This window comes from Colobus angolensis, unplaced genomic scaffold, assembly GCF_000951035.1.
Source record: "Colobus angolensis palliatus isolate OR3802 unplaced genomic scaffold, Cang.pa_1.0 Scaffold34, whole genome shotgun sequence".
Classification (NCBI taxonomy): domain Eukaryota; kingdom Metazoa; phylum Chordata; class Mammalia; order Primates; family Cercopithecidae; genus Colobus; species Colobus angolensis.
The window spans coordinates 1,218,483-1,234,907 of NW_012116710.1; the positions used below are offsets into that span (position 1 = coordinate 1,218,483).

Below are 16,425 nucleotides of genomic sequence, written 5' to 3' on the forward strand. Positions count from 1 at the left end.
CCACTGCACTCCAGCCTGGGCGACAGAGCGAGACTCCGTCTCAAAAAAAAAAAAGAAAAAAGAAAAAAAAATCTTTTGCAGAAACAGGATCTTGTCATGTTGCCCAAGCTGATCTCAAACTCCTGGGCTGAAGCAATCCTCCTGCCTCAGCCTTCCAAAGTGCTGGGATTACAGACGTGAAGTATTCAGAACAGTGCCTGGCATGATGTTTGCTAATTCGTGTACGTAGATATGAACTTACTACAGCCCCGGGGCCTTCTACTGGCCCACCTCTGCATGGGCTGGTTCCACTGCCCCATATCTACTTATTGAAAACGTTTCTCCATCTTTCAAGCGCAGGTCAGGTGCCCCTTCCTCTGTGAATCCTCCTCATCTCCCAGCCTGTTATGGTCTCTCCTCCCTCTGACCTCGCTTTCCCGTGGGATGTATCCTCGGAGGACGGTTATTGCATCCCTGCCACGGTGGAGGTTTCTGGAAGCCAGGCTCGGTAGCTAGTTCACCTCTGTGTCTTTTTCTGCTCTTTGAGTAGGAGGTGAGATAGTGCAGGGCCTAGAAGTCAAATGGATTTCCGTCTGAATTTCGGCTCTACCGTCTACTGGCTGGGTGGTCCTGAGCACTGCATCTACCTCCGGTGCCTTCGTGTCTCCACTTGTCAACTGGGATGATAAATAGGCCCCAGGTCGTAGGGGAGTCAGAGGCTTATCCTGAGGTGATGCTTGAGGAGTGTGTTGGCCAGCGCATGGTGGGTGTCAGGAAGTGGCAGCAACAAGTGTTTGGGGAGTGAACAGGAGACTGGCATGGTTGGAGGACTAGACCAGGATCCCTCCTGTCTTCCTCCCCCAGGCTGCATCCTGACCCGCAATCCCTCCTTTCCAGGGTCCTCTCCAGCCAGAGCCCACCAACAGGCCTTTCTCCAGCCTCCTGAAGAAGATGCCCCTCATTCCTTGAGAACCAACCTTCCCACTTCTTCTGATTCAAAGGTAAATCCACCCCTCAGCTGCAGCCCCCAAGCCATGTCTCCCAGTATGTAGTTCCCTCTCTAAAATGCAATTTCTCTACCCCTTAAGACCAATTTAAGGGTGGGGAGGAGAAGGGAAATTGCCATCAAATTACCCCTAGCTTCTAAGACTATGTAAGTAGAGGAGGTCAATAATAGTGGAGAGAGGGAGGGAGGGCACTTCAGTGAGTACACTTCTTGTTTTTTAATTTATTATTATTTTTGAGACAGGGTCTCACTGTGCCGCCCAGGCTGGAGTGCGGTGGCATGATCTCGGGTCACTGCAACCTCCACTTCCCGGGTTCAAGTGATTCTCCTGCCTCAGCCTCCCAAGTAGCTGGGATTACAGGTGCATATCACCACGCTCAGCTAATTTTAGTAGATTTCTCTACTAAAAATTGTATTTTTAGTAGAGAAGGGGACTCACCATGTTGGCCAGGCTGGTCTCGAACTCCTGACCTCAGGTGATCCACCCGCCTCAGCCTCCCAAAGTGCTTGGATTACAGATGTGAGCCACCACACCTAGCTATTATTTTATTTTATTTTTGACCTGTGGTCCCAGCTACTTGGGAGGCTGAGGCAGGAGGATGGCTTCAGCCCAGGAGGCAGAAGTTGCAGTGAGCCATGATCCTCCCACCACACTCCACCCTGGGTGACAGAGTGAGACCCTGTCTCAAAAGAAAAAAAAAAAAAAATTATGACCATATTGGTATGAAGATAAATAAAATCCAAGCTGGATTAAAAATGAGGACATTTCTTTGACTCTAAAAGTTCATTTATTTTCTTCTGATTTGAAAATAAAATGTTTTGATGACCCCTAAAAGTATTGTGAGTCTGAGACCCTTTGCATCCAGTGCCTGGGGGAGAAGCCAGCTTTGCATGAGTGTGGTTAATGAAGCTCTTTCATGTCCCAGGTGTGGTGTCACATGCCTGTAGTCCTGGCTACTCGGGAGGCTGAGGTGGGAGGATCGCTTGAGCCAAGGAGTTGGAGACCAGCCTAGGCAACATAGGGAGGCCCCATCTCTAAATTAATAAATAGATCAGTCTTCTATGAAGGATAATCCCAACACTTTGGGAGGTTTGGGAGGTTGGGATGGGAGGATCACTTGAGCCCAGGAGTTTGAGACCAACCTGGGCAACAGTGTGAGATCCTGTCTCTACAAAGTAAAGTTTTTTTTTTTTTTTTTGAGGAATCTTGCTTTGTCACCCAAGCTGGAGTGCAGTGGCATGATCTTGGTCACTGCAATCTCTGCCTCCCAGGTTCAAGCTATTCTCCTGCCTCAGCCTCCTGAGTAGCTGAGATTACATGCACATGCCAGCACGTTTGGCTAATTTTTTGGTAATTTTAGTGGAGACAGGGTTTTGCCATGTTGGCCAGGCTGGTCTCGAACTCCTGGCCTCATGTGATTCGCCCACCTCAGCATCCCAAAGTGCTGGGATTACAGGCATGAGCCACCGTGCCCAGCCAAAAAGTTTTTTTGAGACAGAGTCTCCCTCTATTGCCCAGGCTATCTTGGCTCACTGAAACCTCTGGTTCCCCAGTTTAAGTGATTCTCCTGCTTCAGCCTCCCGAGTATCTGGGATTATAGGCGTGTGCCACCACGCCTGGCTAATTTTTGTATTTTTAATAGAGAACAGGGTTTCACCATGTTGCCCAGGCTGGTCTTGAACTCCTGGCCTCAGATGATCTGCCTGCCTTCGCCTCCCACAATGGTGAGATTACAAGCGTGAACCACTGTGCCTGGACTCTACAAAAAGTTAAAAAATTAGCCAGGCGTGGTGGCACACACCTGTAGTCCCAGCTACTTGGGGACACTGAGATGAAAGGATTCCTTGAGCCTGGGAGGTTGAAGCTGTGGTGAGCTGACATCATGCCACTGCACTCCAGCCTTGGTGTCAAAGTGAGACCCTGTCTCAAAAAGAAATCAAAACTATGTGTGTGGCATGATACCAGTTTTGTTAAATAAATCCCAATATATCTAATAGGCTGGAAATACACCAACTTTAATAGCAGTTAAATGGATAATGGGGTTATGGATACTAATTTTCAAAAACTGTTAAGAGCACATGCAACTTTAAAAAATTTAAATTTAGGCCGGGCACGGTGGCTCGTGCCTGTAATCCCAGCACTTTGGGATGTGGAGTCGGGTGGATCACGAGGTCAGGAGATGGAGACCATCCTGGCTAACATGGTGAAACCCCATCTCTACTAAAAAAAATAGAAAAAATTAGTCGGACGTGGTGGCAGGCACCTGTAGTCCCAGCTACTCAGGAGGCTGAGGCAGGAGAATGGCTTGAACCCCGGAGGCGGAGCTTGCAGTGAGCCAAGATTGCACCACTGCACTCCAGCCTGAGCGACAGTGCAAGACTCTGTCTCAAAAAAAAAAAAAAAATTTTTTTAAATTTCCGTACATCTGTTTTAAAGAGAGAAGTTATTAAAAAGGGAAGCAGAACTTCTCTTTATAGGCTGATGTACACATGCAGTCTCTGGAATTCTATTTAGAGCAGGCTTGTCTTGCTTGCCCATGGGTCGTGTGCAGCCCAGGATGGCTTTGAATGTGGTCTAACACAAATTCGTAAAGTTTCTTAAAACATTATGAGTTTTTTTTGCAATTTTTTTTTAAAGCTCATCAGCTATCATTAGTATTAGTGTATTTTATGTGTGGCCCAAGACAATTCTTCTTCTTCCAGCATGGTCTAGGCAAGCCAAAAATTGGACACCCCTGGTTTGGTTATGGGAACCTGTATCCTACTTCCCAGGAGTCTGGAACCCCATTATCCATGCTGTGTATTGGACCAAGAGTGCTGAGCTTGGCCACTGACCAGCTGTGTGACCTCACTTCAGCTGTTTTATTTCCTCAGTGCTCACTTTTGTAAACTGAAATAACGGAAACATCAACCATGTGCCAGGAATATTCACATCTTAGTCTTCAAAATTACTCTTCAGGGTACTATTGTTACCTTCATTTTTGCTGATGGAAAAAATTGAGGCTCAGAGAGGTTAAGTAGCTCACCTAAGGTCACAGAGCAAGATACAGATGGAGCTGGGATTTGACCTTGGGTCTCTCCATGTCCTTTTTACGGTTTCCGTTGGATAAGATGATCCCCTCACCCCTTCAGCTCTGTTGTTCCAAGGTCCCTTGAGGTAGCAGAGAAAACAAGATTCCATAGTAATCTCCATCTTTTCTCTCTGGGTGTCCAGGACTTCAGCACCTCCATTCCTAAGCAGGAAAAACTTTTGAGCTTGGCTGGAGACAGCCTTTTCTGGAGTGAGGCAGATGTGGTCCAGGCAACTGACGACTTCAGTCAAAACCACAAAATCAGCCAGGGGACCTTTGCTGACGTCTACAGAGGGCACAGGCACGGGACGCCATTCGTCTTCAAGAAGCTCAGAGAGGTGAGCGCTTCTTGGTTTCTAGTTGGGGTGGAGGCTGCAGGGGTGGAGCGGGATCTTCATGCTCTGATTTCTTTCTCCACAGACAGCCTGTTCAAGTCCAGGATCAATTGAAAGATTCTTCCAGGCAGAGCTGCAGATTTGTCTTAGGTAAGCCTCCCCTTTGGAAAATCCTTTGTTTAGTAATGATGATAGCTAACCTTTATATAGTGCTTCCTGTGTGCCAGGCATGTCATTTAGTCCTTACAAGAACCCTATAAATGTAGCTGCTATTATCACATTATTTTACAGATGGGTAAATTGAGGCACAGAGGGGTTAAATGTCTCATCCAAGGTCACACAGCTAATGAGTGGCAGAGCCAGGATTTGGATCTACCTGGTTTGGCTCCAGAGTCCATTCTTCTCCTGTGTAGCAATTCTATGTCTAGATTAGAATTATAAAGGAACCTTGGCTTACTCCAACTCCTTCCTTCCACATGGGAATAAATCTGCTTCTCTCCTTTTTTTTTCTTTCTTTGTTTTTTTTTTTGAGACAGAGTCTTGCTCTGTCTCCCAGGCTGGAGTGCAGTGGCGTGATCTCAGCTCACTGCAACCTCTGCCTACCAGGTTCAGGTGACTCTCGAGCCTTAACCTCCTGAGTAGCTGGGATTATCGGCACGCACCACCACGCACCACCACGCCTGGCTAATTTTTGTATTTTTAGTAGGGACGGGGTTTTGCCATGTTGGCCAGGATGGTCTCAAACTCCTGACCTCAAGTGATCTTTCCACTCTGGTCTCCACTCTGGATTACAGGTGTGAGCCACCGTGCCTGGCTTTTTTTTTCTGTTTTAAGAGATGCGGTCTTGCTCTATTGCCTAGGCTAGAATGGCCTTGGAATGATCGTAGATCACTGCAGCTTTGAACTCCTGGGCTTGTGATCCTCCCACCTCAGCCTCTGAGAAGCTGGGACTATAGGTGTGCACCCAGTTCATTTTTTGCTTCTTCTTCTTTTTTTTTTTTTAGAGATGGGGTCTTGCTATGTTGACCAGGCTGGTGGGCTCAAGTGATCCTCCTGCCTCGACCTCCCAAAATGCTGGGATTATAGGTGTGAGCCATTGTGCCCGGCCATGTGTGTGCTTTTTTTTAAAAAAATTATTTTTCATCTGAAACACTTGTGCCTTATATTGTAGGGTATTTTAAGAAATAAAGAAAATTGAGTATCTGTTCATTCTGGAACCAGTGTTAAAAAATAAAGAAAATTAGCTGCGCGCAGTGGCTCATGCCTGTAATCACAGCACTTTGGGAGGCTGAGGCGGGCGGATCACGAGGTCAGGAGTTCGAGACCAGCCTGGCCAACATGGTGAAACCCCATCTCTATTAAAAAAAATACAAAAATTAGCTGGGTGTGGTGGTGCGTGCCTGCGGTCCCAGCTACTCGGGAGGCTGAGGTGGGAGGATCACTTGAGCCCAGGAGGCAGAGTTCGCAGTGAGCTGAGATTACGACACTACATTCCAGCCTGGGTGATGGAGCGAGACTCCATCTCAAAAAATAAATAAATAAATAAAATTAAAAGAAATAATAAAGAAAATTGACCAGGTATGGTGGTTCGTACCTGTAATCCCAGAACTTTGATGCCGAGGCAAGAGGATTGCTTGAGCCAAGGAGTTTGAGACTAGCGTGGGCAACATAGCGATACCCTGTCTCAACTGAAAAAAAATATATATATATAAACATTTTTTTGGCTGGGCATGGTGGCTCACACCTATAATCCCAGCACTTTGGGAGGCTGAGGTGAATGGGTCACTTAAGCCCAGGAGTTCGAGATCAGCCTGGGCAACATGGCAAAACCCCATCTCTACAAAAAATACAAAAATTAGCTGGGTGTGGTGGTGCGTGCCTGCGGTCCCAGCTACTCGGGAGGCTGAGGTGGGAGGATCACTTGAGCCCAGGAGGCAGAGTTCGCAGTGAGCTGAGATTACGACACTACATTCCAGCCTGAGCAACAAAGTGAGTCTCTGTCTCAAAAATAAATAAAGGCCAGGCATGGTGGCTCACACCTGTAATGCCAGCACTTTGGGAGGCCGAGGTGGGCAGATCAGTTGAGGTCAGTTTGAGACCAGCCTGGCCAACATGGCAAAACCTCATGTCTATCATACAAACATCAGCCTGGCGTGTAGGCACGCACCTGTAGTCCCAGCTACTCAGGAGGCTGAGGAATGAGAATCACTTGAGCCCAGGAAGTGAAGGTTGCAGTGAGCCCAGATCGCACCACTGCATTCCAGCCTGGGCAACAAAGTGAGACTCTGTCTCAAAAAAAAAAAAAAAAAAATTAATTATTTAAACAGTAAAAATTTGAACATAAAGAAAATTATAAATAAGAAAACAGAAACTATTTTTCACAGCACCTATAAATAAGCACTACTGTTTTAATATTTTGATATATTTTCTTTTTTAATTGTTAAAACTTTTTTTGTAGAGACAGGATCTCGCTATGTTGCCCAGGCTGGTTTTGAACTCCCTGGCTCAAGGGATCCTCCTGCCTTGGCCTCTGAAGTGTTGGGATTTTAGATGTGAGCCATTGTGCTGGACCCATATTTCGATATGTTTTCTTTAATGCTTTCTCTGCACATACATGTATATGAATACTCACATGTGTACATACACACACACACATAGATACACACACACACATAGATACACACACCCACATCTAATAAAAACTAGAAGTATGATTCCCTTTCCACTTTGGCTTAGTGCTTTCACGGAGTCAGCAGTCACTCCTTCATTCATCAATTCAGAAAATGTGAGTAGTCAAGCCCTTTTCTAGGCTCTAGGGAGTGTAGGCCAGAAGCATACAGAGCCCCTGCCTTGGGGAAGTTTATGGTCCAGTGGGGAGACATGTAAATAACTCGAATGAGTATGCAAAAGCGAGTAATAGGTTGGCTTGCGGGAAGCAGAGAAGGGCGGAGAGATACGGTAGGAGGCCATTTACAATAGTCTTGGGGAGGTTGAATCAGAGCCTGACCCAATCCAAGTGACCCAAGGCAGAGGAGAGAGGAATGAAGGGACATTTTAAAAGTTATTTGTGGCAATGAATGGTGACTGATTTGATATGGGAGATAAGAAGGTTTCTAGGAAACTGGGTGGGTGGTGATATGCCTTTCTGGGATAATAAATATGGGTGAAGAAGCAGGTTTGGGACTTGTTGAGGCTAGGATGATGTTGACCTGAGCATCAGGATGCAAGCTGACATTCAGGTCTGGAACTTAGGATGGGGCTGGCGATAAGAGATTTGGGAATGTTCCCTATAGCAATGGGAGGTTCTTGGAGGAACAACATGCTAAACAAGATAAGGAGTCCAGCTGGCAGAAAGAGGAAGGCAAAGGAGGGGGGTCTTAGTGAAAAGGGCCAGGAAAGAGTGGTGAGAGATGTAGGAGGAGAGTCAGGAGGGAATGGTGACTGAGAACCAGCAGAAGAGGATTTCAGGAAAGAACCCCATTCCTAGAGTCAGGCAGATGTGGGATCTGGTCCTGGCTTTACTGCTTGCTAGTTTCTGACCTTGGGCAAGTCCCTTAACCTGTCAGTCTCTGTTTCTGGAGATGGGGCAGTTGAGGTGTCATGTGCTGCAGAGCAGTAAAGCAGGGTAAGGACCGCCACACTCCTTGAAGGCAGGCAGTTTTCATCTTTCCACTCTGGGGCCAGGCCCTTAGGGGTCAGAGCATGTGGTACTGGGAGGTTACTGGTGGCGTTGGAGGAGGAGAAGGCAGAAGAGGGGTGGGACATGAAGCAGTAGATCATTCTTTCCGTTTGACTCCTCACCTCTGCACTGATGCCCGATTCCAGATGCTGCCACCCCAATGTCTTACCTGTGCTGGGCTTCTGTGCTGCAAGACAGTTTCACAGCTTCATCTACCCCTACATGGCAAATGGTTCCCTACAGGACAGACTGCAGGGTCAGGTAAGGGACTGGGTCATGGTCAGAGAATGGGACCAGGCTGCACCCAGCTGTGGGGTCAAGGGTTAAGGACTTACAGAAGTTCAGAGGGGAGAGGGGCCATCTAGGTGAGACCAGGGAGACTTCAAGGAGAGAAGTGGGGCCAGGATACATAAAGTCTGGTTAAGTGCTCACTTTGGCAGCACGTGTACCAAAATTGGAACGATATAGAGGAGATCAGCATGGCTCCTAAATGAGGATGACAAAATATGAAAAGGAAAAAGAAAAGCACAAAAAGATCTGAGTAAACATCTTCAGGAAAAATCTATAAAAAAATTTGATGAGAGGCATTTCATTCAAATCAAGAGCATGACAAAGGTATCTCATAGAACGAACTTCGTTCATCGTGGTTCTGGAGGTGTTAGCCAATGCAGTAGGACAAGAAAAAGAATTAAGAGGTAAAGAGTATGGAAAAGTGGAGGTGAATTTTTGTTATAAAATGTTCTAATATATACCTGTTTGCTTGTGTGTTTATGGAATATCTCTGGAAAGATACACAAGAAGCTGGTTCACTGGCTACTGCTAGGGAGGAGAACTAGGTGATTGGGGCCCAGGATAAGAAGCAATCTTACTATTAGAGTATTACATCATGTGAAGGTAATCTTAACTTAATAAAAATTACAGTGTTTTAAAACAGGCCTCTGCTTATCGTATCCTCAAATAGAGGGGAAAGAGTTATTCCGTAACAGAATTATTGCTTCCCATGGCGGGGACCAGACAAAGCAGTTATTCATGGCATACTAATGATCATTAGCTTTTCTGGGCACTCACTGTGTGCAGGTTGCTTTGATAAGGGTTTTACACAGGTATTCTCCTCCAGGCCGTGCCACAACCAAAGCACTTTCTTGTCCCATTTTTCAAAAGAGGAATCTCTGACACATAGAGACAAAGTGAGTTGCCCAAAGGAACATAGGAGACAAGTGTCAGGCCAGAACTTACATTGGGTTCGTCTGGCTCTGGGTTTGAGAGTTTTTTAGAAGAAATTAGCAGGGGCTGTCCAGGCCAGTTCTTAGTGGATGTGGGTCCTACTCCAGGGCTTCAAAAATAGGTGATGAGGCTGGGCACAGTGGCTCACTCTTGTAATCCCAGAACTTTGGGAAGCTGAGGCAGGTGGATCACTTGAGGTCAGAAGTTTGAGACCAGCCTGACCAATATGGTGAAATCCTGTCTCTACCAAAAGTATAAGAATTAGTCAGGCATAGTGGCATGTGCCTGTGTACCAGCTACTCAGGAGGCTGAGACAGGAGAATCACTTGAATCCGGGAGGCAGAGGTTGCAGTGAGCTGAGATTGTGCCACTGCACTCCAGCCTGGGTGACAAAGTGAGACTCTGTCTCAAAAAAAGTGATGGTTTAGCCTGGGAGAGTCAGTCTTAGAACAACAGTGGGAGCAAATGAGAGGCTTTAGCCCACCCTACAATCCCCATCAGCCCTGGTGAAGTTTCCCCTAATACAGATAAAATCAGCGTAAGGCCCAGGTGCTTGACTCTCAAACACAAGCTCCCTAGCTCCTCTCCCAAGCAGCCTCTTTTAGAGAGAAATTCCAGAGCAGCCACTATAATAGACATGATGAAAAAACCGCTGATTGAGCACCTACTGTGTGGCAGGTGCTATGCTAGGGGCATACCATATATTTCCTTGAATCCTTACAGCAACCCTAAAACATAGGGATTAACATTTCCATGTTATACCCAAGGAAACTGAAGCTCAGAGACGTTAAGTGTCTTTTTCCAAAATTACATAGCTAGTGCATGTCTGAACTGGGAGTTATCTCTAGATCTGTCTGATGTCAAAACCCATAGTTATAGGGTGAGGCACATGGCTCATGCCTGTAATCCCAGCACTTTGGGAGAGCGAGGTGGGTGGATTGCTTGAACCCAAGAGTTCGAGACCAGCGTGGCTAACATGGCCACATTTCCTGTATCCACGAAAAATACAAAAATTAGCTGGGAGTGGTGGCATGTGCCTGTGATCCCAGCTACTTGGGAGTCTGAGGCGGGAGAGTCACTTGAACCTGGGATTTTAAGGCTACAGCGAGCTATGATGCTGTACTCCAGTCTGGGTGACAGAGCAAGACCCTGTCTCAAAACAAGCAAGCAAACAAACAAACACAACGAAAACAACGAAAAAACTCAGTATCATGCTGAGCCCTCTGGCAGAGGACATGAAGGGCAGGAGGAGGGTCAGGAGCTGGGGACCCTGCCATCAGGACTTTGTTTTTTTTTTGTTTTTGTTTTTTTTTTGAGACAGAGTCTTGTTTGTTGCCAGGCTGGAGTACAGTGGCACAATCTCGGCTCACTGCAAGCTCTGCCTCCCAGATTCACGTCCTTCTCCTGCCTCAGCCTCCCAAGTAGTTTGGACTACAGGCACCCGCCACCATGCCCAGATAATTTTTTGTATTTTTAGTAGAGACGGGGTTTTACTGTGTTAGCCAGGATGGTCTCGATCTCCTGATGTCGTGATCCGCCCGCCTCGGCCTCCCAAAGTGCTGGGATTACAGGCGTGAGCCACCACGCCCGGCCACCATCAAGACTTTAAAAAGGTACATTGTGACTGTTTGTCCTCCTATTTTTCTTTCTCTTAGGGTGGCTCCGACCCCCTCCTCTGGCCCCAGCGTGTCAGCATCTGCTCAGGGCTGCTCTGTGCCATCGAGTACCTGCATGGTCTGGAGATCATCCACGGCAACATCAAGAGGTGAGAGGGGTGGGCTGGACCTTGCTGGGGCCTGGACTGCAAGGGTAGAACTGGCACCTATTCCTGGCTCACCTCTCTGCTACCACTCACCCCTGTCCTCTTTGTTTTTCTCTTCCCACCTCTCCTCTGCCCTCCCCTGGATGTCTTTTTCTCTGTTATGCCCTCAAAAATCAGTGTTTCTGGCTGGGCGCGGTGGCTCAAGCCTGTAATCCCAGCACTTTGGGAGGCCGAGACGGGCGGATCACGAGGTCAGGAGATCAAGACCATCCTGGCTAACACTGTGAAACCCCGTCTCTACTAAAAAATACAAAAAACTAGCCGGGCGAGGTGGCGGGCACCTGTAGTCCCAGCTACTCGGGAGGCTGAGGCAGGAGAATGGCGTAAACCCGGGAGGCGGAGCTTGCAGTGAGCTGAGATCCGGCCACTGCACTCCAGCCTGGGCCACAGAGCGAGACTCCGTCTCAAAAAAAAAAAAAAAATCAGTGTTTCCGGGCTGTGCTCTGAGTCTGATTGCTTTCAGCATGAATTCCCTACCTGTCACATTTGTCTTTTGGAGCTGCTGTTTTCCCAAGAAGCCCTCCACACCTTGCTGCATCTCACTGTCCACTCAGCAGCTGGCCTGGACCCCATCCTTGAACTTTGGGCCATGTCTGCCAACCCCCTGGGATTTCGAGCTCCTCATTCAGTGTCTTCTCTGAGACCTGTTCCTTCCTTGTGTAGCTGTTGGTGTTAGCATCTTGTCTGGAAGGCTCCTGCAGCTTAGGCCTGCACCCCTGCATCGCAGTGCCATGCACACGAGAGGGAGAGGTCCCCATCTACGGACGGTTAGGATAGGGAGGGATTCTGAAGATACCAGAAAATCTGGCAGAACTGGCTTCAGAGACACAGAACTCATATTTCTCCAAAGTTCTCTTTCCATTTGACTTGTGGAAGTCCTTTCCTCTTTTCTCTCCCCCAATTTTTTTTTTGTGTTTTGAGACAGAGTTTCACTCTTGTCACCCAGTCTGGAGTGCAGTGTTGTGATCTCAGCTCACTACAACCTCCACCTCCCTGGTTCAAGTGATTCTCCTGCCTTAGCCTCCTGAGTAGCTGGGATTACAGGTGCTTGCCACCACATCCAGTTAATTTTTGTATTTTTAGTAGATAGGCTTTCACTATATTGACCAGGCTGGTCTCAAACTCCTGACTTCAGGTGATCTACCCGCCTTGGTCTCCCAAAGTGCTGGCATTACAGGTGTGAGCCACTGCCCCTAGCCCTCTGCCCCAATTTTTATTTAATTGCAACAGTAATTGTAATAGCAGTCAAGGAAATGAAAGGGTGAGAGAGGTCACCACTGACCTACCCCATGACTCATCAGCTGGCCTCTAGGTTTTGTTTCTTTTTCCAGTTCCTGCCCACACAAATCCTTAGTCTGTAGGTTGCACCTGGGTACCAGTTCACATCCTGTTTTTTACCCCTTCATTTAAATATAGTAAACATTTCGCTACATTGTATACCCTCATGTTTTTTAGTGTCTTGTTAATCTTCCCTTGAAGGAATTTGCCCATAATTTACTTAACCACTCCTTGCACACATGATAAAAACATTTTTTTTTTTTTTTTTTTGGCCAGGTGCAGTGGCTCGTGCCTGTAATCCCAGCACTTTGGGTGGCTGAGGCAGGCAGATCACAAGGTCAGGAGATCGAGACAATCCTGGCTAACATGGTGAAATGCTGTCTCTACTAAAAATACAAAAAAAATTTTTTTTTTTTTTGAGACAGAGTCTTGCTCTGTTGTCCAGGCTGGAGTGCAGTGGCGCAATTTCTGCTCACTGCAAGCTCCGCCTCCCAGGTTCACCCCGTTCTCCTGCCTCAGCCTCCCGTGTAGCTGGGATGGCAGACACCTGCCACCACTCCTGGCTAATTTTTTGTATTTTTAGTACAAATACTGCCTTGGCCTCCCAAAGTGCTGGGATTACAGGCATGAGCCACCGCGCCTGGCCAAAAAAAATTTTTTTTTTGAGACAGGGTCTTGCTCTTTTGCCCAGGCTGGAATACAGTGGTGCAATCTCTGCTCACCGCAGCTTCCCATCTCAGCCTCCCAAGTAGCTGGGACTACAGGCATGCACCACTATACCCAACTAAATTTCTTTGTTTTAGTAGAGATGAGGTCTTGCCATGCTGCCCACACTGGTCTCAAACTCCTGGGCTCAGGCGATCCTCCTGTCTCAGCCTCATGAAGTATTGGGATTACAGGCACGAGTCACTGCACCTGGCCTGCACTAAATATCGGTACACATGTGGCTTAGCTTTTTCCCATTTTGGAGTATGTTCTCAGTGTTTGCTCCTGTGGGTTAGAAGACTGGGTCAAATGATTTTTTTTTTTTTTTTTGAGACAGTGTGTCACTGTGTTGCCCAGGCTGGAGTGCACCTCTGCCTCCTGGGTTCAAGCGATTCTCCTGCCTCAGCCTCCTGAGTAACTGGGACTACAGGCGCCCACCACCACACCTGGCTAATTTTTGTATTTTTGGTAGAGATGGAGTTTCAGCATGTTGGCCAGGCTGGTCTTGAACTCCTGACCTCAGGTGATCTGCCCATCTCTGCCTCCCAAAGTGCTGGGATTACAGGCGTGAGCCACTGTGCCTGGCTAAGAGGGATTTTTTTTTTTTTTTTTTTTTAACATGATCTGGGCAGGTTTAGTCACAAAGGATGCTGGCCACTTAGACCTGAGTCAGCCATGCCAGAGCTAGGGGTTGGAACAGTTGTGGAAGAGACTGAGTCTGCACAGCCTATAGGCTTGGCAAGCTGAGGCTGATCAGGGTTGGCATCTGTGGGAATTAGGGAGGCTGCACTTCTTTGCCCACATTCCTGGGGCAGCAAGACTAATTCTGAACTCCATCTCCATTTGCTGGAGGGAGTATGCTCCTGATGTCCTCTCTTCCCCAGTCAGGGCTGGCTCAGAAGCTCCATGCTGAGGGTCTTTAGAGACCTCAACTTGCAGGAGCTGATGTTGCTCTGCCACTATATTGTCTCCCCAAAGGGTCTTCATGGCAACCTATTGTTATCCAGCTCAAAATGAGAAGGTTCTCTCCCCTTTCGTTTCCACAGCTCTAATGTCTTGCTGGACCAAAATCTCACCCCCAAGCTTGCTCACCCAATGGCTCACCTGTGTCCTGTCAACAAAAGGTCAAAATACACCGTGATGAAGACTCACCTGTTCCAGGCGTCAGTTGCGTATCTGCCAGAGGATTTCATCCGGGTGGGGCAGCTGACAAAGCGAGTGGACATCTTCAGCTGTGGAATAGTAAGAGCGTCCTTCTCTGCTTAGACTGGGGCCCACCCTGATTTGTCCTTTCCACGGCTCCTTTGTAATCACAGGATACGGTAGAGGCACACAGACGGGTTCCATCAAAGTTCAGCAGGGGCTGTCAGACCGTGGCCCACAGGCCACTGTGGCCTGTGGCCTATTTTGTGTGGTCTGTGAGCTAAGAGTAGTTCTACATTTATAAAGGATTATATTTTTAAACCAAAGAATATGTGATAGAGACTGAACATGCCCCACAAAAGCTCACATATTTACTGTGTGGCCTGTTACAGAAGAAATTTGCCAGCCCTTGAAGGAAAACCGCTCATGAGTATCCAGGTTCTAGTAGGCTCCAGATATCCTCACCTGACTTCCCTAATTCCTGTCCAGCCATCCACCTGTCCATCCAGCTGTCTATTTGTCCTTATTTGTTCATCGCTGTCCGATCATCCATCCACTTTTTAGCTGCCCATCCATTCAGTGACCGTTGACCCACCCAGCATCCCATCCTACCACCACCACCATCCTTGTCTGCCATTGTGTTGTGCCAGGCACTAGGAATATGAATGTAACGAAAACACAGGCCCTCCCCTCAGGAGCTCGTGGTCTGCGTGCAGCAGCGGTCTACAAAGTATATTTCTATAGACCTCCAATCCCTTCGGATCTCTAGGATTGATGGGTTAAAAGGGTTTATGCCTTCACAGGCTTGGAAATATTGCATTAAGCAAAGTCAAGCAGGTTTCTTTACCACAAGATTAATTCAAGCTGGTAGGATGGTAATGAGCCTTTAATCTAGGACTTGTGAATTCACCAGAGAGGGGTATGCAGTGTTTTCCAAGCTCGTTTGACTGTGAAACTGAAACCTTGTTTTCTCAGAATATCTGTCCTCATCAGTGTTCCATGGAACCCAGTCTGGGAAATGCTGCTGAGAAGGGTGACAGTCAGGTTGGCTTCAGCCAAGTGCATACAGTTGCCCTGTGGGCCTCACCCTCTCTTCTTCTCTAGCCTTGAACTCTGTACTTCCTCTCTCTGACCACAGTCTCCTGTCTGTCTACCTCTGCCACTGGAACCGTGGCCCTGAGTCACCTCTGCCCTCAGCAAGAACCCGAGATTCTGTACTCCTGTGTCTCCCAGCAGGTTCCTCTGCCTCCCTCAGCCCCACTGCGAGTTGTTCAGTGAAGCTCAGCAGGGCTAGTCCAGGCTCCTGCTCCTTTAAGAACCAGGTGGATGGGCAAGGAGTGGAGGCATATGCCTGAAATCTCAGTACTTTGGGAGGCCGAGGTGGGCAGATCACCTGAGGTCAGGAGTTCAAGACCAACCTGGCCTACTAAAAATGGTGAAACCCCGGCTCTACTAAACCCCGGCTCTACTAAAAATACAAAACATGGTGAAACCCCGGCTCTACTAAAAATACAAAAATTAGACGAGTGTAGTGGCATGTGCCTCTCATCGCAGCTACTTGGGAGGCTGAGTCAGGAGAATCGCTTGAACCTGGGAGGCAGAGGTTGCAGTGAGCCGAGATCATACTGTTGTACTCCAGCCTGGGCAAAAGAGCAAGACTCTATCTAAAAAAAAAAAAAAAAGAAAAGAATCAGGGGAATGGAACCCCTAGGCCCAGCTCAGTTACTTTCAGCTGTGTGACCTACACCCAACACCTCTGTCTCTGGGCCTCAGTTATGCCTTCTGTAAGATGGGGCTAACGATATACATGGAGACGAACGGGATAATATATATAAGCAGGTGAGCATGGTACCCTGCACCCTGCACCTACCAAGAATATTATGATGACTGTGGTTATTGTTATTCCCACCTTTATACCCTCCTTCTGATATCTGTTTACTCTTGACCCTCTAACTGGTGTGTTACTGTCACAGGTTACTTCCTCATCCATCTGTTCACCCTCCCACCCATCCACCCACGCACCCACCCTCCCACCCACTCACCCATCCACCTACCCACCTGTCCACCCTCCCTCCTACCAACTCACCCACACACCCATCCATCCACCCATTTATCCACCTACCCACACATTCACCCATCCATCCATTCATCTACCACCCATCCATCCATCCATCCATTCATTG

The 16,425-nt window shown here is 47.7% G+C and overlaps 1 protein-coding gene across 1 annotated transcript in view; it reads left to right on the forward strand.

Annotated features, from left to right (window-relative positions):
• Positions 1-16,425, forward strand: part of IRAK2 (interleukin-1 receptor-associated kinase 2) — an 80,793-nt gene that overhangs the window by 47,013 nt on the left and 17,355 nt on the right. The window contains exons 4-9 of the mRNA XM_011952278.1: positions 877-980; positions 4,200-4,394; positions 4,477-4,541; positions 8,217-8,331; positions 10,950-11,059; positions 14,146-14,341. Coding sequence (XP_011807668.1) covers positions 877-980; positions 4,200-4,394; positions 4,477-4,541; positions 8,217-8,331; positions 10,950-11,059; positions 14,146-14,341 — 785 coding nt within the window. The remainder of the gene's footprint in view (positions 1-876; positions 981-4,199; positions 4,395-4,476; positions 4,542-8,216; positions 8,332-10,949; positions 11,060-14,145; positions 14,342-16,425) is intronic.